The sequence below is a fragment of the Odontesthes bonariensis genome, chromosome 6 (assembly GCF_027942865.1).
Source record: "Odontesthes bonariensis isolate fOdoBon6 chromosome 6, fOdoBon6.hap1, whole genome shotgun sequence".
In the NCBI taxonomy this organism is placed as follows: Eukaryota; Metazoa; Chordata; class Actinopteri; order Atheriniformes; family Atherinopsidae; genus Odontesthes; species Odontesthes bonariensis.
In genome coordinates this window covers 9,759,527-9,786,023 of record NC_134511.1, presented here as the reverse complement: position 1 = coordinate 9,786,023, position 26,497 = coordinate 9,759,527, and the positions used below count along the sequence as shown (strand labels likewise).

Genomic DNA, 26,497 nt, shown 5'->3' with positions numbered 1-26,497 from the left:
ATGAAGTGGCTTAACAAACAAACACACATGTAAATCACAACCCTCTGAAAATGATCAGATAAAAAGTCTGGACTGAAAATGAGTGGGAAAGCAGCCAATGTTGACAGAAAAAACTTTTAAAGACTGGAGAACTACTTATCAAGACCACTCTGCAGAAAGCCTGGCTGCTTGGATGCAATGTACAATAATATTGTGTGTGTGGGGGGGGGGGCTGAAGACTTGCTATTCCTTAAAATGAACACTGGGCATCCATTATACATAAAAGGAGGGGGGGGGCAAAGACAGGAAGAAAAAAAAGGAAAACACTGGATCACATGACCACCTCAGTTATTTCCTGCAGTAGCACACTCTCTTTGGCTGCTCGCTCCTGCCTACCTCCCTGCGACAGCTCAGCAGCGGTGTGGTCGTTCACAACGAGCAAGTTACCAGAAAGAAAAGCAACCCCACACGTAGTGAAAGGCCTCTGCCACACTGCTGAATCTGCTCCAGTCACAGCGGCGACGGATTATAACACACACACATACATTTGTCGGGTTTGATTTTGCTCTTCTTTTATTTGATAGCCTTGTAAAAGCAAGTCCTCATAATGGCGACAGCTGCGGTGTCTGCCCCTGCTGGCTCCGGCCCCAGCCCCGGATCGGGAACGGAGCTGGTCCGCGGGCAGGCCTTCGACGTCGGGCCTCGGTACAGCAACCTCTCTTACATCGGGGAAGGCGCCTACGGTATGGTGTGGTAAGTGTCCATGAAGTCTATTATTTTCTTTTTTTTCTTTACTTATTTTTTTACTGACGCCGTTTCTGTTTCTTTCTCTCTCATTTTTTTTTCTTTTTTGCCCAGCACAGTGTGGGCTACCCGGCATCTTTTCCGCTATAAACAACTAAATGTCATGTTTTAGCTAGCAAGCAACAGTGCCAAGTCGTAGGAAGACGACGTCCGTTAAGTGTGAAACGTATATCACCGTCCAGAGGCTAATATCCGTAACTTGGAAGTCTGCTCTGTGTAGCTACGTTTAGCATGTCACAATTGAACAGGTTTTGTACGGAAATGTTTGGTTTTTATTGATTCCTCCACTTGGACACATGCTTTAAAACCGTGAAACTGACCAAAATGGCACACATTTCCATAGCATTCTCTGTATGGACCGATTTGCGCAACCTTTGACTCTACTTAATAGTAATAATCCAATAACCAAGCATCTTTATCTGCCAAACTCACAAAAGAAATAGTTTTTCCCCCTGAGATTTCCATGTGCTCAGCTTTACACTGTTTAGATTTGGTTTGTGTTGCATAATGTGCCTGGAAATGTACTGTGGGAGTATTTCAAAGGGTCTTTCTCGTACATTTATTTCAGCTGCTGGTGATTCTCATGGCTGGTTTTATGTGGCATGTGAAGGAATTTTTTAGGAGAGATTAGTTTCTACCCAATAATGTGATTTCAGAGGTGTAGTAAAAGGGGAAAGCTTACCATAACTCGATTTTCAATCAGCTCTTAAACACAGATTTTATTGTGGTTTTTACCAGATGGCTGTCATATTTCAGTTCAATTCAGTGAATTTCCACATCACCCATATTTGAAGTGTGCTTCTAGCTTCTTACTAAAATATGAAGTGGTTGATGCACTGCACAATGCATTAAGTCCTGTTTGTATTTTCAGTTTCTTTAGCCTGGGGTAATGCAGTTGACCTTATATTGTGCACACTGCATTGTTACATAATTTGTCCTCGTGTCAACCGGCAGCGGTGTGGTTCTTTTCATATTTTATAGACCAGATGATTTTTAATCAAATCAAGAAAGTCATTCCCCTGTGCATCCTTTGAGAATTTCTTCAAGTCATAAAATTCATGAAAACGATGGCAAAAAGTGAACATTTGAAATATGTCCAAACGGGTGGATGAGACTACACTTTAAATACATTTTCCATCCAGTTACAAAAGTAGCTGCAAAGTGATCGCTTGAAATGTTGCTTCATAGAAAATGTGCGTGGCTTCTTTTTTCTTTTTTTTTTTTTGAAAAAGATTTTTTTTTTTTTTATTTAGTTTCACTAAATTGAGAGAATTCCAGGTGTCTGGTGGTGGTTCTGCTGTAGATTGGAACTTCAGCTTGGAGATCTTCTGTTAAACTGTGTGGGCTGAACTGTGATGTTTCCTTTTTTTTCTCTTTAAACTTTCCTTTAATGAACTTTCAGTTCCTGTCAGCTTTCAACTCTCCTCACCCAGACAAGCCATCAGTTCTCCTCATTGCTACCCAGTACTTTCTTCATGTGGTTATTTCATATGCTGCTTCCTGTAATCTGACTGCATTTAACCCTCAAATAAGGTTGATATCATATGCTCCCTCTGACAGTTTATATAAAGATTTGGTGCCCCTTACACTTTGGTAAGTGTTGGGTATTCTACAGCATTACCATTGGCATTGATGGTTTAATGGGCCAAATTGCAGGGCATTTTCGATGTTGAGCATGTTGTGACCAGTTTCTTACAGCTCTGGAATGTTTTGATTTTTGGGATGTGTCTGGGCACGTGTGAGGAAAGCGTCACGGCCTTAACTTTCACGAATATGCTCTTAAATGTAAGTCTTGATTATCCTCCACGGAAAGTGTGACGATTAAGATCTCATTTCCTGAAGGGGAAAAAAAGTACAGCATCGCATGGAGACTAATCGTATGCGGTAGTATTTGTTTCATCTGGAAATGATGCCAAAAATCCTAAGATGGCTAAAAGCAGGCTGTAGATGCAGATCACTTTTGGAGTGATCCTTCATGTGCGAGCCCGGCTCTTGGACCGCCTTTGCAGTTGTTTCTGTAGTTTTGGTATGCCTTGGTGTTGCTCTGAGGTTGCATTTGAAGGGTTGATGCGTCTGCCTCGGCCTCATTGTACTTGTCTTGCTGTGATCTTTTTGAAACCTGTGGTTTTGAGTCAGTTGGTCATGTCTTTGATTTGCAGCAGCCTGCAAAGTTGTGCAGGCTGTGTTTCACAGACACCCCCTGCTTTAGATCTGAAATATTTAGACATTTCTCTAAGGCAGGGGTCTTCAATGTTTTTTAGGCCAGGGACCCCCCTACTATTTATATGGCATACAATTGTGTTTTATATTTAACGGGGCCTAGTGCCGTGTATAAACATAGCTACTCTGTTATTGTACATTCAATACTAAGCTATTCAAATAATACACAGGTTAATATATTCATGTTTTTATTTTAAACATGTGCAAGGTACAGGGTGGCCGTGCCACTACCATTTATAAACAAACATCTTGCATGCAACACTGAGCTATTCAAATAATCCACAGATTTTAACTTTAAACATGCATGTAGATGGGACAATGAATCCTCAAACCATCTGTGGATGGCACACGTTTGCACACAATTTGTGAGAAAAAACTGTTTGAAGAAAAAAAAAAAATATTATTATTTTTTTTAAATCGTCTAATCCACCAAAGATTTCGCGACCCCCCCCCCCTGCAGTACCTCCGCGGACCCCCTGTTGAAGACCTCTGCTCTAAGGTAAAAGCAGGTAAGTTCAGTGGACTCAGGCACAGCAAATTATCGACTCAGTGTAGAAACCACTTTGGGTTGACAGATATAGGCTTTTCAACAGCTAAAGCCAGTGACAAATTTTCTTTTCCGGACCAAAAGTGCCCTATTTAAACACCCACTATAACAAACTGGTAAATTCTTTCTTATTGCTAAGTTGTTGCTCATTTTTCATTGTCTGGTGATACTTTGCATATGACAAGCAAGTTGGTGCATCTATCTTCACGTTGAAAGACCATATCAACTTTCACTTATGTGCAGGCTGGACTTAAGGATCCCCTGAACCGAAAATGGATTAATCTGGCACACTGGATACCATAAACGACACATTAACCACATGTCAACATAGTCGAGCAGAAGAATCGAGAGTGTTTTAGCAGACGAGTTTGATGCAAAATGCTGGGCGGCATTTGTCATTGTAGGCACAAAGAGAAAATGTCTACAAATATATTTAGATTTATTAAAATCATTTTATGGAATTTCTATATTAATACAGAACCTAAGCTCCTAATATCAAAGATTTCCATCTGTTTTTATTAGTTAAATTTGCTTTGCAGCAGGATGAAAAGATAAAACTATAACAAATTCCCACCGAAGTTATAATCTGAAATGCTGTGTATGGCTGCCATGACGACAGTTCTTTGTGAAGTTCTTTACTTGATGTCACAAAGAATTCTGATTTAAAAAGTGCCAACTTTGTGGCTAAAAGCTCAAGATAATGGTTGTTATTACTGAGAAGATGTGGCTGATGTGCACACTTGTTTCCTGTAAACACTGTAGTTGTACATGATTCACACAGTTTGGAGCTTTATGTACAACTCTGACAAATTCTAAAACAGTTTTTCTTACAACTTTCAGTCTTTCTAAAGGTGATTTAACAGCAGTCACATTTTAAAAAGGCAATTATCAGAAATTTATCTTTCGTTTGCAGCCTTCTACAATAGTTTGCTTTATTACCAGGAGTCGATGCTAACCCCTCCTTACAGAGAGCCTTCATGCAGCCAAAATCCTTCTCTGCTCTTTATTTAGCCGCTATTCGACAAGCGTTGCTTCGGGGTGTAATCGCTCTCAGAAAGTCTTGCGTTTCTCTTTTAGTGGAGTCGAAACCTGATGCAGTGCTGCAAAGTTTGTTCGACTGTAAGATTTGCCCATTTCAAATGATTCTCATATTCAGAGTGGCCTATTTTTGTTTCCTAATAGCCTCTTGCTAACGGTAAGGATGCTCATGTCAAGGCTTTCCAGCAGCTGACGCTCCACAGATTGGCGGTGCACAGAGCCTCTTAGCATCACAGGACACTTCACCACCCTCTGTGATGATCTTCACAAGCTGCTGGGCAGCGCTCTACCTTTTCAACCCGCCCACATGAACAGTCGGATCATGGGGGAATGCTGCTGAAGTGGCTCGTGTGTATGAAAAGTTTCACATCTAAAAGAAAAAGAGGACTGGTGGCTGGTCAGTTTCCTTATTTTGTTCGTACTCAATTGGAAGGGATTGCTTCTGTCTTGAAAACTAGTTTTATTTTCATTTCTTAGTCATTTTTCTCCTGTTGGTGAAGTAAAAGGAGTGACATAACAGTTAGTGCAGCTCTTGCGGTCTCACATCTGGAAATCTCTTTTATATCTGTACTGCACTACAAGGACTGGACAATCTGTTTGTTATAGATGTCATCTTTTTCTGGAACCGGAATCCACCGATGCATATCACATATTTGATTTATATTGTAACATTATTTACTAATGTTCTATTTTCAACAATGCCCTATGATGCGTACTTAATTAAGGGATGAAAAGGTAACATTTTTTCACTTCAGCTGATTTATCGATGGGCAACATGTGCATCATAATGAAATGAGTTCTATTATCATTTATTTTTTATTGTTTTCTCATTTTATTATATAAAAAATTAATTAATTGAATTAGAATTAAAGCTAATTGAGAATAACGCCGTCGCCAAGTTAAACAAATATACTGAGATGCTAAAATTGTAGCATTTCCCTGTGAGCTACTTTTTATCTAGTTTGATCTTTTAGGTCAGGGGTCCCCAGCCAAAAGTAACCCATAAGTATATAAAGCCAAATAATAATTGTTCCCAAATGACACTGAACACAGCATTTGGTGCCATAATGAAAATGAATGCAGCATAGTTTTGAACTAGTGCCTTTCACTGTCGTTTCACTGGAACATGCCTCTGCTCTGTTGTCCACTCTTATCCTTTAATGGTGGTTATGTTGGTTGTTTTATTCATGCACGGAAAACAAGTGCTGTGTGTATATTATTAATCACATATAAACAAAACTACAGTGATTGTGAATTTGCTTTGATATTGTGCCTGTATCTACATGCCAATTAGCCACGTGCTACTTACTTAGCATTGAATGTCTATCTCAAGATTCAGGCTGGATGGCCAGAATTTAGGCTCCACGTTTCCTCATTGTTGGTTCGAGACGGATTAGCACTCGTTTAGAAACTTTTATTGAACTTGCAGTAACGCAGACATTTGTCAACGCTAGTGGATTTTTTTTTTTTCTGTGTATTTAAGAGATGTTTTTCTGTTGTGATGCTGACATTAGCAGGTTAGTGAGTTGTCACAGATGCCAGTTAGTCAAAGATGGGTATGATACCTTGTGTTGGGAGGAAAAGAAGTAAAAGCAGCAGATTATAATATTCTATTTGTAGCATCTAAGAGGGTGTAACATTTGTTGTTCAGCATAGCTAATAGCTAATTGACACAATTCCCTGAGGTCTGTAAATGTCTTTAGTGCACTTTTGGTCAAACACTGGACACTTGCCTTTTTGACCATGATTTTTCAGCTCCTTTTATTGCATCTGGTTACAGAGTGTGATGTGAGCAACAACTCCATTCTGCCCTCTCTTCCACTATGAGTGTCTTCAGATGTGTCCTACAACTTCAAACTACCATGCAAACTTAAAGTGGATTCAAATTACACCCTATAATTTTTCACATGTGCTATTACTGTATCGGAGAACATACAGTAAACACCCTGCAAGCTCAGACTACCACACACGGCAAACTGAGCTCAGATTACCGCACACCAAACTGATTTGGGAGGCTTTTTTAATTTTCAAATACTTACATTTTCCCTCATCTGCAGTTTGACAATACATGACTGATACTCCATCTTTTTATGGTACAAACTTGTCCTGAGTCCTGTGTTGCACTGGCCTAAGTTGTTGAAACATTGTACTGTGGATAGGAAGGCTAAAGTAATGTCTGGCAGATAAATACTCCATCCACCTGTCTTCCATCCACCACATATCGATTCCACTAACCCTGGACTTAACTTTTGTTTTACTTTTTAGTCTCTAATGTAAAAAAGTGTTTGTTTTTATTTGTGATGTTGTGGGGTGGCGCATTTGATGACAAATTGGGAATCTGGGAAACTTTAGCTATGAACAAAATGACTAAATATCGTTGAAAGTTGGATTTCCTAGTGAGGATTAAAAAGAAATGAGACAAAGTACTACAGTATTGTTTATTTGTGTGTTGTGTCCTATATTTCCTGGCCCTCTTGTGCCAACTGTTATAATTTTATGTAGCCTATTAATTATGTATTTTTATTTTGAACTGACCTTTTGTTTTTTGTATGTTGAGATTCATGTAATTGAACACCATTTCCCTGTATTATAATATGCAATAATTATTTTAGTAATACTACAGTCCTACTAATGTGAACATTTTTACATTTTAGTTTAAATCTATAGATATAAATACGATAACAGATATTATACCATTTACCATTTGTGAGGTATTTGTTTGTGACTTCAACATATAACCTTTAACCCCAAACTAGATAAGTCATCCATGCCCTCTTCCTGGTGGTTCAGACCCTCTCTGATTATCTTAAGCTCATGACCTGCCTGGTTTTCAGCCGTGTGCTGATGCTCTGCTTCATTCTGCCATCTTAGCCATCCTCTATAAATGCCACCGTGGCGCCTATCTCCATGGCAACCCTCCTGCCTTTGACATCAGTACCACCAATCCACAGCCAGGGAGGGAGGGAGGGAGAGCCTTGACACTCTGAAATCCTGTTGTGCAATTCAGAAGGAGATGCAATTTGTGTCATTTGTGTGCTGCGTCTGCCAAGACGAGCGTGACAGCCTCTGGTTAAACAAGTAAAACAGTCACGCACGCTGCCGCTTTATTGCATTGATGTCTCTGCTTATCATCAGGGCCTGACGGACGCTTTGTGTGACGCTGGTGTTGCACTCTGGGTTGTTGCAACCACGTATATTTTACCACATTAACGAAGCTGTTTCAAAATTAAGCTCAAAATGGCTTGCTGATGATATGACGGTTGTATTTTGTCGAGGGAAGAAAAAAAAAAAAAAAACGAAGAAGGGGGGGCGTTATGCAGAGTCAACTTTCCAGAAGTGGTTTGACATCTTTGATCTTATCTCATGGTCTCATTTTGATGTCAAAGTACGCTTGCAGAGGTTGAAGTCGCTTTAAAAGCAGCACATGCGCTCGCTGTCGTGGCTGCTCCTCTTTTTGAAAAAATATTATCTGAAGTCTTGCTGAAGTCAGTATATGATGAGAATGTTTCATATCATGATGTACCTCCTAACAAGGCACATAATTTTGGAGAAAAGATAGTTGTGCACCCTGTGCTTTAGAGAAGATTAGATGAGTTTTATTTGTCATGCAAACAGTCATACACACAAAATTGGTCCTCTGCTTTTAACCTATCCAGGTTGGCACCTGTTGACATTCACATGCCCCGGGGGGCGTGGGGGTATGGTGCCTTGCTCAAGGGCACCTCAGCCATGACAAAGAGGTGGTGAAGGAGCCAGTAAATAACTGATTTCTGATTACTTAAATGATTGCTGAATTTTCTGCATACTTACTTATTGACTAATTAGTTTTTAATTGTTTCACCTGTATAGTAAAGCCATCTTCTTTCTCCCTTGGAATCTGGATTAGACAAAGTCGTTGTGTGGGAGTTCCTAACATAAAGAACTCAAATTGGATTTGCGGGTAATAATCTTAATGAGTTTACAAAGAAAGATTGCTTTCATTTGCACAGTATTTCAGTTTTAACCTTGACTTTTTGGCTCTTGTATCAATAAGAGAAGCAAAAAAAAAAAGTGCTTCTTTTAATAGGCACAATTTAGATCTCTGAAACATGACACCATCTGAGTCTGGTGTACTGTCAAAGACAGCCGGTGGTGGAATCTACGACCTTGGTGATGAGAGCAAACAGAGATATCGAAATTCAAGAGTTTAGTCTGCACCTGGGAGCTGGAAGTTGCATACAGTGGTTGCATATGGGTGCTGTGGCAGGCTTATAGGCAGAGAAATGAAAAAAAACAAAAACATACAGTGTGTATATATATATATATATATATATATATATATATGTATATGTTACTTTTTGTAGGAGACCTGTTGTACTTTAGATACATGCCACAGGATTTACATTGTGTATACCTGCGCGGGTTACACTGCTACACGGCTTCATTATAAAGATCTCTCGGTTTATTTGTCCTGCAGGGTGTGATTCCACTTTTAATGAGGCACTTATTATGTCACTCAGTAGTACTGCCAAGTTTACTTTGGGTGTTGAGGTAATTTAACTATTTCTGTGGAACTTTTACGTCATGCAACCAGACATCATGAAGATCCAAGTCAATATCACAATGATCCACTCGCTATCTGAAGAAATGGCTTTAAGCATCGAGCCTGCATGGAAAATGTACTTTTTTTTTTTTTTTTAATTCTTAAAAAATGTCTTTTTCTCTTTTCACGTTTAGCTTTGACTTGTCAAATGTCTGAGTGTTGTGCAGATATTTTATCCCGTATCACTAATGCCAGCTATTCCAGAAAAGGAGTTACCCTTCATTTTGATAACCGATAAACAATTTTGACCGGGACAAATGGCAGAGCTTTGCTGGCTTTAGCTTCTTGAAATATAGTTTATGCTTTAGTTTAGTTATAAAGTGGGTTTTTGAACTTTTTGTTGAATCAAACTAGCTTGGAAAAACATATCTTTGCACTATTTCCCCACATTTAATTAACACATGGATTTAATCATCAAATAATGAGAGAAAGGGTGAAAAAAAAAAAACTGGAAGTAAAAACAAGATTTTTTGTTTTATGCATTTAAATATTAAGACAGGGCTTCCACCAGGACATGAAGGGGCAAGCCTGGATCAGCTTTGTTGCAGAAAAAAGATGAAATTACTCTTTGAATATCTGTCATTTGCTGTTTATAAATGTACCTGTGCTGGGTTATCCTGAACGTTAATGATTTATACGATAAACACGCATTGATTCTTTATAATGCCAGCAGAGCTCGTGTTTATTACAGGGGTGTGGTTGTTCACCTCGCCTCATTCCAGCAGACACTAATGGAAAGCTGGACCCTGACCTGTGACAGAATACTACACACACCAATGAAGAGCTAGATGAAGAATATCGAGGCTCAATGCAAGCTGTGTGCACAGCGCAAGGAGAGGAAAGTCTCTGAGTTCCTTATCAGTGGCCAACCGTTTCTGCCACAATAGATTGTGATCATTTGAAAGAACATGCAATTCTCTTCAGTATGTTGCATAGAAAAAGTTCTGTTCAGGCCATTTATGCACAGTTATATAAATCTGGAGATGCAGTCTTTAATTGACAGTGACGAGCCTTATACGCAACATTTTTTTTGCATTTAAAAAAAGAAGAAGCAGCAACGTGCTATTTATTTTTGTCCATTTGAGTTTCTTGTGGGGAGCCATAGGTTGTCAGAGCATGCTTTGTGCAGAGGTTGGCAGAATGTACCATATTTCTTGTCCATACCAGACCAAGTTTATCATGATTTTTATTTTTATTCTTATTTAAGTTAGGTTGTGTAAACTACTTAGTCGGGTAGTCAGTGTCTTGCAGCGATCAGGGCGCTCTCGGTTTGGAGAATCGGATGATTTCATGACTGGCAAGATAAGGTAAAAGGTACTCAGAAGGTGGATGTGACAACTGCATTTTTTTTTTTTTTTTAAACAAACTTTGTTGTGGATTTACTTTTTTTTTTTTTTTTTTTTTTTACATAAGACAGTTCCATGGGATGTGTCTGCATAACGCAGTCTGTTACAACACAGTGTTGCAACCTGGCCTGATCAATGGTTGAGAAAGTGTTAAGGCAAAGGAAGTGATGTGGCATAAAACTCCAGTTTTGAGTTGTTTTAGTTGGTTTCTGATTCTCCACACTGAGGATATTCTGTCTGCTGCAGGTCTACTATACACACGGCCACTTAAAAAAAAAAAAAAAAAAGAAGAAGAAACAAATATATATCCCTTTAATGGCTGTGTCCCTGCAACAGGATCTAATGAGGATTTCAGTATGAAGAATCATGGAATACAGGATCATACAAACCAACTGTGGAATACATATTGAAGGATTAAATCGATACCTATGTTGAGATCAGTGGGTCTAGGTTGACATGACTTTATGGTAAAAGCAGCACAGTCATATTTAGACAACTGGTAGCCAAATGGGAAGAAATTTACCTATTTTAGTGACTGTTTTATAATGACTTGAACAATTACTAGTGTGAAAAGGGATAAAAAAGGAGTCCCTGTTAGATCTCTTGAAAGATTGTGCTAAATGTTCAGCACCAGTTTGGTCATTATCGGATCATAAAACATACTGGGTCATCCATCGGTTGTATGATTTATAGCAAATAGTACCACAAACTGAACCCCTATTTGATGCACATTTGCCAGTGAGCGTTATTTGAAGCCCGTCCGTGCAGCCTGATATTTTTGGCTCGCGGTGCCTTTAAGGCCTTTGACTCTGCGTTGTCTGTCCACTTTGCGCCTGGAGGTTCTTATCTGCTCTCTCTTGGTACGCGGCACACTGAGCTTTCCCCCCTTCTTTTTCTAACCCTACCTCTTGAACATCGTCATGGTTACAGTCTTGTTGCATAACTCAGCTGCTGCAGAGAAAAGCCTTGTATTCCCATCTCCATGGAGACCCCCTCCCCCTTTGGTACGTACATGCTCAGACAAATTTACAGAAGCAGAGGAAACGGGGAAGGCATCTCAAAAGGGAAGAGTTGTTTAAAAAATGCACAGTTTCATACAATAAATTCCAGCACTGCTCTTGTTATCATAGAGGAGTGTCACTGTTTTTAGGTTAATCAGTTTTACTGTTTGTTTTTTATGTCATTCTGTGTCTTTTGTGGTCCCCTGTATTCCTATCTGTTGTGTGTTTGCTTTTCTTTTCACTTTTTCCCTTTTTTTTTTTTTTTTAGTGCTTGCCTGTCTGGCTTACTAGCCTTTGTCTAATGTTTGTTTGTCTTTATGTCTTATGCATGTGCATATGCCGTCTTGGCCAGGACTCCCTGGGAGAAGAGGTTTCACACCTCAATGGGACCTTCCTGGATAAATAAAGGTCAAATAAAATCATTGTGAGGCCGTCCTCCTTAAATAAGGAGAGCAACAATTTGCAAGAAAATCTGTGACTCTTTATAAATTATGCATTTAAAGATTAATTTTAATAATTTTCTAAATATATCCAGCTGTCCAGGCTTTGAGGACACTGACTGTTTGCTTATTTCAACCGTTTAAAAGTTACTTTTTCGTACATCATCGAGTTTGAATCTTTGCTGAACATTGCATGCCTGCAGCAACACCGCCAACACTGTAGAGACTCCAGCAAATCAAAACTCATTTCACCAAGGCAACTATGTTGAAACCACATACTCAGTTGTGTACTTTGTACTTCCTTAAAAAGTTCCTTCTGCTATATGGCCGAACAAAACGACAACAGAGTGTAGGGCTTGCCTCAGTAAACATGGTCAAATGTAGCGGGAAATGTGCTGTCCTCACCACTCTGTGCGCTAGATGAAGCCACCCATGTATTCTGCAATATTTATTTAATCGTTACTGGTGAGGCTCCACTTTCCCAGTAAGTTACTGGTTTAGTTTATGTACAATCTAATGATATTTCTCAGAAAAATGTTATAAATAGAGAAAACGTCTTTTTTTTCCCCCCAGGAATTCCTGAAATGTTCTGAATAAACGGAACAACTTTCCTAATGAACAGTTTTATAACAACCACCTAATGACATATTCAATGGTTTTTCTAGCATGGGGTTAGAAAATGTCAGAAAATGGTGAGGAAAAACCCAGAACCTAAGGTAGAACCACCTCCCGTCTGCCTTGGACTTTCATTTAAAATAAATAATTGTGCTTGATTAAAAGATTTTGCATCATAGGAACGGTTAATCCATGACTCTTTATTTAAAATGACAGAGATATTGCAACTGGGGGAAAGTTGGGCACATAATTAAGCTCTTTAGATTATGCCGAAATAAATCGGCAGTAGTTTTAGGAAGATTGTATATGTGACGACATGTTTATTTAACCGTGTCAAAAAGGCCGTAGAGGCTGTCTGATTGGGAGACACAGTACATCCGTGTGAAACTGGCTCTGGCTCGAACCAGATCTCGGTTTTGATGAATAAGTGTTGTAGCTCCCTGCTGCCTGTGCACGAGGGGATCTTCTGGAGTGAAACAGTTACATAGAAAACGATTTACTTTCCTCCTACGCTCTCACACACACATTCCTCTCACACAAGCAGAAAGGAAGGTCACTCACATTTCCCTCGCAGAAGGCTGGCACACGAGTGTTTACATTTCAGTCCCTACACCCCCATCGCTATAGCAACTCATTTCTTATTTTGTCCCGCTGTGTGGGTGGTTTTTCAGACATTTGTGTTTGTTTGTAATGTGCAGAAATAAAATCCCACTCGACTGGATGTAAATGATGAAGCTCTGGGACCTTGGGAAACCATAAATGTTTCCCGAGTTTGTCATCCCAAAGTACAGCAGTATTGTGCAATTTTGGTTTTGCGAAGGCTCCGAATGGCAGCACTTTCCAACAGCTTTGGATCACATGAGCTGGCAGCAGAAATTTGCATTTGTTGGCGGTGCTGGTGGGTCAGTCGGTCTTGGTTAAAGTTAAAGTGTCGGTTGCAGCGCGGTGAAGATGTCTGGGTCTTCTGCATCAGATCGTCGTTGTTGAGCAGAGAAAACAGGTGGTCTGTTTTGTGAGTGTGATGAGTACGTGAAAGTGTTTGATACGCAGGAGTCCTAAAATAAAATGCTCCTAAGAAATAATGAAGGATCATGATTTAAAATTACAGCCCTTGGAGCTAACCCCCCAAAAGTCTGTTTATTTTTCTTGGTCATGTTGATACGATGGGTTTATGTGTAGACCCTAGTGTGGGAATTCAGAATCTCTCTGGTTGAGTGAGCATTAAGACTGTGAAACATTCATAAAATCATTGGAAGGAGGCAGACATTCAACACTGGGCATGTTTGTACCTGGGATAATGTGGAGGTGTCTGAGCGCTGGCAAGACCAAGATGTTGGAGTGGAACTGAACAATAACTCTGCTCCGAGTTGGCTCATTTCACACGTGTGAAACAGAAACTCTTCTCATTAGTGTTTTCACAGATAGTTTTGACTCATGAAGTTGTGCAATGAGGCACTTTCAGCTTGACTGAAAGTGCCTACAATTTAAAAACACTTTTCTTTCCATGTGAGGTGGGGAAAAATTAGAGGCCAAAAACCTCTGTTGTTAGAACAGAAAATGAAAGTAAGCAAAAATCCACAGATTTCTCACAGGATAATAAACTACATGTTGGTGCAAACCCGTATCTCTACTAGTTTTGGCCAACAAACATTATGGAACTCTTTTGCTGATGTCAGACGATAAGAAAAGGCAACTGCTCTCATACTTTGTTCTTTTTGCTTTGGAAAACACTGAGATACTTTCACTTTTTTACTTGGATAACACACTAACCTTTAAGGGAAGCTTGAGCATTTTCTCATTTTCTTTTCTTTTCCTTCTTGCATGTGCTGAAATCAAAATGTTTTCCTTTGGTCCCCATCCCCTCAGCTGCAGTGCTGCCCTTTGCCCTCTGAGCAGTGACTGGTCACGTGTTGATTATCAGTCACTGCAGCGATGCATGCTGTCTCTCATTGGCATGGGCATATCTCACAAGCAATGGCTTGGGGGGCCTTGTTCCAGCTTGTGTTGGTGGCACTGTAGCGTGCATGATTGTGCCAGTTTTGCATATAGAATAAGTCATAGAATACGTCCCTTTTTGCATCATGATGCTCAACGTCAGGGATGTCCACATCCGGTCCTCGAGGGCCGCTGTCCTGCAGGTTTTAGATGTTTCCCTGTTTCAGCACACCTGATTCAGATCAATGCATCATTAGCAGGCTTGTGCAGAACTTAACAATCTTTTGAAAAAATCCATTTTCATCTGAATCAGGTGTGTTGAAGCAGGGAAACATCTAAAGCCTGCAGGAGGTTTTTGGGCTTTAAACTCAAGATTTTTCTAAGATGTTAATCTTTCCTTTGCCTCTTCAACTTGGAGTCTAATTGATGTCTTATGTGTTTATTCATATATTTCTTTTTGTCTTCTAAATGATCCAGCTCTGCATATGACCGGGACAACAAGATTCGTGTGGCCATTAAAAAGATCAGCCCCTTTGAGCACCAGACTTACTGCCAACGCACCCTGAGAGAGATCAAAATCCTCCTGCGCTTCAAGCACGAGAACATCATTGGAATCAACGACATCATCCGCACGCCATCCATCGACCAAATGAAGGATGTGTATCCTAACGTGGTCTGATCTGTTGGTTGTAAAGCGTTTTATGTGGCTGTAGTTAGATTTACAGCCTTCAGACTGGGCCCTAATGGCAATAATGGTGTTTTTCATGCATTTGAAGTCATGACAATATTTTTATTTGATGGATTTCTTCAGCTAAGAGTGAGACTGCTGTCTCTTAGTCAGTATCTGCCTTTTATTAGGGGTGTTTATTAGTATTTTCTTACATATAATGGTCACCTGTCACTATTTATTTGGCCGGGATGCTCTTCACTGTATCCCAGCAGTAGCAAATTAATGGAGTCCACAGTAACCGTGTGTGTGTGTAGTTTTACTCTGTAGCTGAAAGAAATGAACACAAGCCCACAACCAAACTCGATGTCATTGAGATTAAAAAATGTCTCTTCCAGATACAATCAGCTTGCTTTCAACACTTGTCGTAGATGGAAGTTCCAGCGAGGTGTTAACATGGTTTTCAGAAAAAAGACCCAGCTGGTCAGCGTCAGCCTTTTCACTGTCGCTCATCTGATGCTGAAAGAATCGACTCTGCTTTAAAAGAAAAGTGGCATTTCTTCAATTCGAAATTAAATCTTGATGTTCCAGGACTACCTGAATGTGTGGAGAGAAAAAAATCATTGATTTTTATTAGATGAATTTGTTGTACTTAATGCATTTTATAAGGAAAAGATCAAATCAAACATCAGAATCAGAAAAGATTTTATTGCCAAGTAATTTTCACATCACAAGGAATTTGGCCTGGTGTGTTTGATGCAATAAAACAAAAAATATAATAATAATAAAATATATGTACATAGTATTAGTAAAATGACATTGATTTGACTCCCGTTAAGCTTATGAGCAAGCCGTGGTGTTTATTTTCGTCAGCATCAGACTTGACTGTCGAGCGAGATAAGAAACGAGGAAAGCAAATATGACTCATTAGAGGAAGACAGTTCTTCGTACTTGGTAGAAAAGTCTTTAACCTTGATCGCTGCAGTTATATTGTCCAGGATCTGATGGAAACTGACCTGTACAAACTCCTGAAGACCCAGCACCTGAGCAACGACCACATCTGCTACTTCCTCTACCAGATCCTACGAGGGCTCAAGTACATCCACTCAGCCAACGTCCTGCACCGCGACCTGAAGCCCTCCAACCTTCTGCTCAACACCACCTGTGATCTCAAGGTAGTAAACACCTGAAAGTTAACAATGTATGAAAAGTCTGGGCTGATTTTTAAGGTCTGTTTTCTATTTATTTTTAAAACTGGTTTATGTTGTTCTTTTTGGTCTGGAAAGGCCTCCAAGCCCTAATTGATTGATTTTTAGGTCAAATGCTTTGTGTGCAGTTGTAGTTCAAATAGTGCAGGGGAAGAGCTTTTCTTATGTTACAAAACAAATAAAACACTAATATGACATGTTGTAATTATATTATATATTTTTGTTACTATTAAATAAAATTTCAGCTGATTTCATGCCATTTTTTTGCCAGGGTTCGTATCTTTAAAACCATCAAACCTTTGCTTGATCATCTTATTTTGTGTCGTCCAATGCTGCATCCATTTCTTTTCATGTCCTTCATTCTCCTTCTACAGATCTGTGATTTTGGTTTGGCCCGTGTGGCCGATCCCGACCATGATCACACCGGTTTCCTCACAGAGTACGTGGCCACACGTTGGTACAGAGCTCCAGAAATTATGCTCAACTCCAAGGTGAGTGTCCCCATCTGCTGGGAAGCATTGTCCAAGTCAGAGATATTTATATTTTTAACGTTTTTTTGCCACTTTTTAAGTTGAGATGTGTAGACTCCTGTAGATAGATTTGATGTAGTTTAGAACAAGTTGTAATGCCAAAATTGAAGCCTTTATCCTCCGTGATCTCAGTCACTCTAAACATAACACACACAGTGTTTCATGACCCCTGTGTTTATGGTCACGACTTGGTTCTCGTGCTTCACTTTCAGGGTTACACCAAGTCCATAGACATCTGGTCGGTGGGTTGCATCCTGGCTGAGATGCTGTCCAACAGGCCAATCTTCCCTGGGAAGCACTACTTGGATCAGCTTAACCACATTTTGGGTAACGATAGTCTTTACATCCCGAGTTTTAAGGATCGGTGTCGGAGTTTTAACAGAAATTAACCCACTTTAGTTCTTTAAAATGACAAATCCTGTCATTAACAATCCCTCCAAAGCAAAATTTGGAATGTCACTACTCCACATCTCTTCAGATATTTTCCTTTTCACGTATCTTTTATTATTTATATTTATATATATATATATATATATATATATATATATAATATAAAAATATGTATACATTCACATATCATTCATGTGCTATTATGGCCGCAGGCAGTCCATGTTTAAGTTTAGACATATCGGTCTGTTACATCACTATCAGACTGTCAGTTGTGTCTTTATAAACGGTCTGAAAACTTTATAGTTGAGCTAGAATGTCCCCCTCTCTGTCAGTAGGAACAGCTTCCAGGCGCTTGTGCTTGGATACTGCTGCTCTTATCGAGTCGTTCTTTTTGTGTCTCTGTGCTAGACCACATATTGCTTCTCCCATCTGCCAATGTGTTGTGCACTCCGACTTTTCTTTTTGTCTGAAAAACATTGTTATGTAACTGAAAACTTCTAATGGTGTCTGTTCCACGAAGCTCCCGTGTCATATAGGCGCATTTATGTTTTTCCGCTTGTCCCTCAGGGATCCTGGGCTCTCCCTCTCAGGAGGATCTCAACTGCATCATCAACATCAAGGCCAGGAACTACCTTTTGTCGCTGCCTTTGCGCTGCAAAGTGCCGTGGAACCGCCTCTTCCCCAATGCCGATCCCAAAGGTCAGACACCATTTAAGAGCCTTATTTTTGAGGGCCTGTTTTGTAGATGAGGGACGGTTGCCATCAGGGAACATTTCTGTAGGCGACACTTTTTAGGGCTGCAGCAGTTGTTTATGTGCAATTCTTTATGAGTAACTATGTTACTAGGGTTTAGTTGGCTTTGGATGCCAGACAACGGCTGGGCCAATTTTAAGTATTGAATATACAGTGTGTTCACTCCCACTGTAATCAGACATTCTGCAGCCAGATCCTGCAGCTTCTCTGCTCACACCATACGGGTCAAACAGCCACCATGTGATGCGCCCGCTGAACAGAAACATATAAACAGTTTTGACAGATGATTCTTACAAGATGGCCGTGTTCTCGGTGTTGACAAAAACAGAAAAGCAGTCAGACTTTGTGTATATATAAAGCTGAAACTGCACTGCAGACTAACTCAATGGTACAATGGTATTTACATCTTATCTTAACATTGTCAAAAAAAACATTTTTTAATTGTAAACTAGAGTTTCTTCTTTTCTTAAAAGCAATTTTGAATATAGTTTTTTCAATTCTCCTGGACCATGTACTCATTTTGTGTCCAGTGAAGCAGGAAAGAACAGAAATTGAGTCGATGTGGAATAGTGTTCGGTACCTTCTCAGGACAGGTGAGCTGAGCAGGGAGCAAACTGGGCTCCTTAGATTTCTGTTTGTACAGGAAACATGATCATACTGATGCAAACAACATCAGGAGCTATTTTGTTCAATCAAACATGGTAATTTATTGATTTAATTTCCCTTTTTTTTTTTCGGCACAGAATTGATTTGGTGCTTTGACGACCAAAAAGCAGTCAAAACTGACAGAAATGTACGACTAAATTTGACGTTTTGCCTGTTGCTGGTGACCCACGCATGTAAACCAACAGCTGATCAGCAAACCCCAAAATTCTGCACTAAACAAAGATGGGTCTGATCTTTCATCAGCATCATTTTTCAACAAAGAATTTATGGAAACACAAAATCTATGAAAGCTAAACAAAAAAAGAAAATGAGACCGAACTGCAGCCAGAGCTGCTTATTTGTTGTGCAGCTCGTTACCAGAGCAGCTGATAAAAGCTGGTGAAATGATGCTGCCCTAATGTGTGTTTTATATTTGTATCGCTGTGCTGAAACAGCAAAAATTCAGCGCAGCCTGACAGGCTTCAGGAGGGTATTTCTTATCAGACTGATTTAACAAATGCATCAACTGAGGTTCATGTGGTTGTTACAGTCAGAAGACACTTTGAACTGTGAATAAAAGTGGAGAGGGCAGGGAATGTAACTCATCAGATTAACCTCTCACTTCTTTAAATGACAACTGAACAGTGCAAAACAATAATGTATTGAAGTTTAAAACACGCAGCAGTTCTTCAAACGAGCCTGCGGTTCCCATGAATCGGCCGTTTAGGATGCTGTGATGTCCTCTAGTGTTCAGGCCGGCTCACTGTTGCTGTTAGAAGCGGTTACACAGACTCACCCTTTCCCCTGGTTAAAGTTCTCGTGTTTGTGCTGCAGCTTTGGACCTGCTGGACAAGATGTTGACATTTAACCCTCACAAGAGGATTGAGGTGGAGGAGGCCCTGGCACACCCCTACCTGGAACAATATTACGACCCAACAGATGAGGTGAGACAGTTTTCAGCTCTGTGTACGAATGAATTGTTCCGTGTGTTTTAAATTGAGCTGCTCTGTAGAAGCGTCCGCCACACGTCTGCACATCTTATTCATGTCAGCTTGTCCTCTCTGCTGCTCCATATAGCCTGTTGCTGAGGCCCCCTTCAAATTTGATATGGAGCTGGATGACCTACCCAAAGAGACATTGAAGGAGCTCATCTTTCAAGAAACTGCACGTTTCCAGCCCAGCTTTAGGTCCTAACATCTCACACAGGTACGTCCTCGTAACAGCAGCCCTGTTTTTTTAGTTTTTTTTTTTTTACCCCAAACCGATGAAAATAAACCTACAGAGGCTGTTAAGTCAAATCTGGATGCACTGTGTTAAGAGGGACATATCAGTTCTGCTGTAAACTGAACTGAAGCCTGGAAATTCTAAGCCTTTCAATGTGAAAAAGATTAGGGAGATGGTTCCATCTCTGCTCCTCCAATATGCTCAATGTCTTGCCTCATCTCTGCAGAGCGCCACTAAAAACCAACGGTGGTACATCACAAGGCCAAACCCACCTTAAAAACAATCCATCTGCACCGATACTTTGAGAATACATCCTCGGAGTGGAATCGTGCTTCATTACAACCGTTGTGCACCAAAAGCGGAACTGAAAGTGTTTTATGTTTTAGATTTTTCCTCGTGTTGTCGATGAGCCTCTGAGAGCAGGACTGATAACCTGGATAACCCTGGAAAAATCTATCAAAAGGGCCAACACAAAGGGACTCAAAGATGAACACAAGTTCATTCATCAGAGAGGAAAAATAATTTCACAAACGGAATGATAAACACGTGCAACTTTAGAATAGCCAGTGAAACACGAAGCGGCCTGTAAAGGCTCAAAGGGTCAAAGATGATGATATAAATGTGTAAAAGATCTATAAGATGATGATTTTATCACTCCTGGAAAAATGACACCACAGTAGGACATTGCACATTCTTATTTGGAAAGATTAGAGGGGGGTAGAGGAACTGTTGATGATGAGACCCTTTGCATTACCTCTGATAACAGCTGAGGGATGTTGAATGGGACTATTAGTCTTACTTCACTGGAAATTCATCAAACCATCATCATACTGTATTTGGGTGGATAATGTTATGTCCTACTTGTAAAACTCAACTGTACATGTTTATTTTAATGCCTGAAAACGCTTCCTGTCAGTTTAGAGCAAAGCTTTTTTTTTTTCTCCTGTCTGTTTATTATGGAAATATTACGTTCAGTTTACAGTTGCATCCAATAAGTGCAATTTACTACGAGGTCATGTAGATGCCATACAGAATTTGTAACAACTTTGCACAAAGATCACGCCGTCGTGGAAACAAATTTTACAAAAGAGAAGAGCGAGAATCGGGAGATTTTGTTTCCCCGCCCCTCGGATCTCTGCTAACCACCAGCTGCTCCCCGACAGGCAGCTTGTTGTGTTAATAACCGTCAGCTGAGCTCTAAATTTCGTAGCCTGCCGTTTGCTTTGTGCGTATGACGGCTGTATGTAATTACTGTGTTTCCTCTGCAGCGCTTCTCGCTGTTACACGACTGTCATGACAAACACCAGAGTGAGCCGTCTCCCAGATTAGAGAAACATGAAGTGCGCCACAATTTGTTTTGATGCATTTTTGATTCTGTGACTAATGTGTCTTAAGCTTGTTTCGGCGCCGCTCTGGTTTGGAGGTGATATGAGTTGATCTGTGTGCCGTTGATGTGAAGGTTAAACTCGGTTCCTTCTCCCTCCAGATGACTCTGTGGACAGGCTTCTGCGTCGCCACTGCTCCTCCCCGCCTCCACACCGTTGCTGGGATTTTTGTTTTGTTTTGTATTCGCCTCTCCTGTCGTCCACATCACCTGGATTCTTTGGATCTCTTTCATCAAGTCCACTTTGCTCAGGAACGGCGTCAAGAATCAATCAATCAGTCATTCTCCGTTTCTCCTGCTTTCTCTCTCTCGGAGGGGAGGGTGAGGTAAAGGGGAGGGAGGGGGAGTCGCATCACAGCTTATTGTTTGGGGGGTGATTTTGTGTTTGAAGCCAAGATAAACAAATTTTTGTGTGTGTCTCAAAGGCATTTGGCTCTTATGATTTAAGACCTTTCAATGTCCAGGTGAACGGCAGCGCTAACACTCGCTGTTGTGCTGCTGGGTTCAGCTGCTTTGCACAAACGATGACGTCATTGAAAGGAAAAAAAACAAACAAAAAAAAAGGTCTTTGAATTTTCTAACCTTTTGTCACAATGTTACAAGGGAAGCAGTGATCTCTGCGTGTAGTTTCTCTTTAGAAAAAGTCCAAATTAAAACACCCGATTTATGCAACGAAACCACAGAATGAGCCCAAGCCATCGCTTGCTGTTGATGAGGATCTATATTTTATTATCAAGCCCTGTATTTACAACACAATGATGCTCACACAGAAGGCCCGAATGCAAGTATATATCTTTAAAGATAAATATATATAACGCCTGAAGAGTCTTAAGATATTTTATTGTTAAGAGTGATAATAGAAGGTGAATCTGGTGAATTTCTAAACTTTTTTTTCCTTTTTAATAAACGTTTTTTAAAAATGCCCCCCTTTTTCATTTCTCATCGGCTTCTATGAGAAAGTGTAGAGATGCGTATTGGAGGGTTTCATTCTGCCTTAGCCGTGGGAAAAATGAAGAAAAAGCTGATTTCACACCCGTTCTAATGTACAGGATGATCTTTTTTCATATTCAGGGGGGAAAATTGACTCAGTCAGGACAAGAATTCAGTTTTCGCACAAAAGTCATTTATTGTGGAGAAAATGTTGTTGTGCCTCCCTTTCTGTTTCACGATTTCCGTTGTCGTCTCTTTCGGTGTCGGTTGATCTCTCTTTCGCCTTGTTAGAATAAAACTGTGCCCTTTGCATGACTGTTATAAGCTCTGTATACAAAGACGACAATGTTAAGTGCCACACAAGCCGGGCAGATCCGCCGGCTCTTTCTGTTCAACCTTTGGTGGTATATCACTCTTTTAAAACACATGGTGCTTTTTGTCCTCTTTTCTTTTTCCGCTTTAACATCCTCTCTGTCTCATTAGTTTTTCTCCCCCCTCCTAATTCGATAGATTTCAATCTCCACATTGCCAAACTCCCAACTCTTTGCTTAGACATCATGTAATCTTTCTTAAAGAAGACACGAAACATGTTCCGGAATCTGAGAAACATGATCCACGCATGATAAAGTTTTACGTAATCTTACAGATCTTTTTAAAAATTTCTATTGTTTCTCCTAAACTTTTTTTGGCTAAATTGCACATTTTTCTTGCTGAAAGGATTCAGCAACATTTGTACCAGCAGACAGCTGCAGTAAAAGTGAGAAGATATGCAGGATTTCAGCAGAATCTCGGACTGTCTCCCACTTCTCATCAGTAACTGCTGATGTGATTGAAGACTGTTAAAATTAAAGCTTTTATTTCAAAGAAATTTCAAAATGACACATGAATTTGCTTACTTTTTTTTTTTTTTTTTTTTTTTTTTTGGGGGGGGGGGAAACAAGTTAGAAGCCCAAAGGCTTCAACGGCCTTTAGTCTCATTTCACGTGAGCTGCACGGACGTGTCAGACGGCTTTCCTTTTTAGTTTGTTCAAAGTGAGCCTCAAATGTGTTCGGTTTGCCTTTCGGTCTGGCTGCAGCTTTACTGCATTTTCAGATTATAAACTTTATAATTAAAGTGAAAGAAAATGGTGTTATTTACAACACTTGAGCATCTCAGCTGATATGACCCTGTTGGCAGCATAAAATCCAGACATTTTAATATGAAATGGGCAATATTCACAGGTTGTCTTTTCCAGAAGAATATAAACTCTTTGATTTATTTGAGTCATTCAGACATTTTGGAGTTGCTCTGGTTAATTGAATCACTGTACGGAGCCAAAGACTCAGTTTTGCTTTGTATTTGTCTTTTGCTCTGACTCAGTGTTAAACTGAGTGGAAGTAGAAGGGGTTAAACGTACGTGTCCGACGCAGCTTTCTCTGAGTTTTTTGGATTTTTACTCATGGGCTGTCCGCTCCATTTCTTCAAACAGGAGAAAAATGGCAGCTCATTTGGGAACCTTTTTAGTTTCACTAAAACGTTTCAACAAAATTTGTTAAACATTCATTTAAAACAAAACAAAAAAATGCAGCTGCTGATTCTGTATTCATTTCAGAGGGACAGCAGTTGCAGTAAAAGTTTTTGACAGGACTTTCAGCTGTGAGGAGTCCACCGTGGCCGCTCCTCATTTGCATAAAACGGCCTCTACCTTCTGCAAATGAGGAGCGGCCGGCTTGACGCATCGTCTTTTGAAGCACAATGTGGCACCGCCCAGCTGAATGAGAAAGCGTTGGAAGCGACAGAGCTTGCGGACACGTACCTTAAGAGAGGACGCTGAAGCTCTGCTGAAACACACTCAAGCCATAATCGGTCAGTCAGCCTTTTTGCACCTCTGACCACACCCAACTGTTATGTCACGGCATACCGACAAGTATGCGTCTACATCACTGCAGCCACGACAGAAGTTAAACCACTGCAGATCGACCAAAAAAAAAAAAGTTATTGGCGCTTATTCTGACATTAAATAACAAATGTGTTGTTCGTGAAAGAAGATGTAATTCTGTACTATTTGTCAGTTGGTTTAGTAGGGCTAACGATTACTAACTGAAGAAAACATCCATCCATTTTCTGTACACGCTTATTCCAGTTCAGGGTCACAGGGTGCTGGGGCCTATCCCAGCAGCCGCTGGTTGAGAGGCCGGGTAAACACCCTGGGTGGGTCGTCAGTCCATCGCAGGGCCACACAGAGACGAACAACCATGCACACTCACACTCCTAGGGTCACTTTAGAGTCGCCAGTTAACCTAACATTCGTGTCTTTGGATGGTGGGAGAAACCCACGCATACACATGGAGAACATGCCAACTCCACACAGAAAGGCCCCAGCCAGGGGGGGGCTCAGATCTGAACCGGGGTCCCTCCTGCTGTGAGGCGACGGTGCTGACCGCCACACATAATTTGTGCAAAATTACATTTTCTTTCATCACTGTTGAAATAGTGTTACCATGAAAATGAAAAGATTTTAAAACTGCACACACACACACGTCTGTCACATGATTAGTAAATGCACTTGGTTCAAGAGTAGTTGGGATGGGACTTGTAATCCGAGGTGCCTACCGGGACTCGACTTTCCTGTAGATAGTCTTTTTGTTTTTTTGTGGGGGGGTTGTGGGGTTCAGTGAGAACAATGAGGGCACTGGAAACCTTACTGGGATTAGTTGTATAAAAAATATATTGAAGAAAAGCTTCTGCTGAGTTCTTTGTGCAGCCTGTCTGTTTGTGCCTTTTTTGATAGTCTTGATATCCAAGATTTGATGTGCAGCTTTTGTTAAGTCGGGAATCTGTTGTAATCGCAGTATACGCTCTTCAGAAATTAACGCAATCAAGTCTAGGGGAGTGTGGGATCACGGGTGGGTATCCTTTCATTTCTGTACATTTAAAAAAAAAAAAAAAAAAAAAAAGATTTGTTGCCACAGCTGTGTGATTTGTGACTGTATTAAAAAAGATGAAAAGCAAACCTTTCTATATATTTTTTGTGTTACCCTTTTTTCCTGGAGCTTTTTTTTTTTTTGGATGTTTTTGTGTGATATTTTTATTGTAAAACGAATGTTATGTTTCTATCAGACACTAATCTTGTTCGAGTTGTCTCCGGTGGAACTACTTCACTCTGTATGTTTTGATCAATATAAACCTTTAATTGTGTAGTTAACATTTATTCAAGAGGAAAAAAAAAAAAAAAAAGAACCTTGGTTGTATTTTAAAGGTTTGTTTGACCTGCCATAGAAATTTTTTTTTTTTTTTTTTTTTTTTTTTTTTTTTTTTTTTGCCAACCGACTGGTCAGATTTATTTTGCTGTCATGTGAAGGATTTGACTTGAACGAAGCGTTCGCTGTTATTCAAGACTGACTGCTACTTTTAAAAAAAGATTTCTTTTTTTTTTTTTTTTTTTTTTCATGTTGATCTTTTTTCCAAATCTGCCATGACATTTCAGTAGATGTTCATTAAAAACACTGTACCTTCATTAGCATGTCTGTGGAGTCTTGATTAAGCTTCTTGTGCTCTTAAAGGGATAGTTCGCCTCTTTTGACATATTATTTATGTGCATTTTCTTACTTGTTGTCTTACTTGTCCTTGTTTTGGCGTTGACGAAGGTAGTCCGGCTAGTTGGCTGGAGCCACAAAAATAAAGTGTTTTGCTTCTCAAAAACAATATGCGTTCAAAAGAGTAATACGTTTGCATCACAAAGTCGTTCATCCAGAAAAAGTCAGACCTCACAATCGCTTGGCACTATTTTCTCAGCACGCATTGATATGAAGGTAGAGAGAAAATGGCGCCAAGCGATTGTGAGGTCTGACTTTTTCCTACACAACGATTTTGTGATGTAAATGTATTACTGTTTTGAGAAGCAAAACGCTTTATTTTTGTGGCCCCAGCCAACTAGCCGGACTACCTTCATCAACGCCAAAACTCGGCTGGAACTCGGCTCACAGGACGCAGCAGGGGGTAAGAACATGTTCATAAATGATGTTGCTAATATGGGATGTCATGCAGCTTCATGTCAAAAGAGGTGAACTATCCCTTTAAGTTGTTTGGCCTCTGCCAAAGCAGCTTCAACAATGTACGTATGGGAGAGATATCCACGCAAAGCACTTGATCAATAAAAGCTAAGGCGACCTTAGGAAGATGCCCATATCACATTTATCTGACTAAAGAAAACACTTTTTTCGTGTTCACCTGATTTCAGAGTGGCGCCAATCTTCACAGCAATGTCTGACTCAGAAAA

General features: G+C 40.1%; 1 protein-coding gene across 1 annotated transcript; it reads left to right on the top strand.

The window, feature by feature from the left end:
- Nucleotides 1-322: 322 nt before the first annotated feature.
- mapk1 (mitogen-activated protein kinase 1) lies at nucleotides 323-25,735 on the top strand. The gene is made up of 9 exons (XM_075467277.1): nucleotides 323-732; nucleotides 14,985-15,167; nucleotides 16,160-16,349; nucleotides 16,757-16,873; nucleotides 17,125-17,239; nucleotides 17,870-18,001; nucleotides 19,535-19,644; nucleotides 19,778-19,906; nucleotides 21,411-25,735. The coding sequence occupies exons 1-8, from the start codon at nucleotides 587-589 to the stop codon at nucleotides 19,892-19,894; spliced, it is 1,110 nt and encodes a 369-aa protein (XP_075323392.1). The 5' UTR covers nucleotides 323-586; the 3' UTR covers nucleotides 19,895-19,906; nucleotides 21,411-25,735.
- The last annotated feature ends 762 nt before the right edge of the window (nucleotides 25,736-26,497 follow it).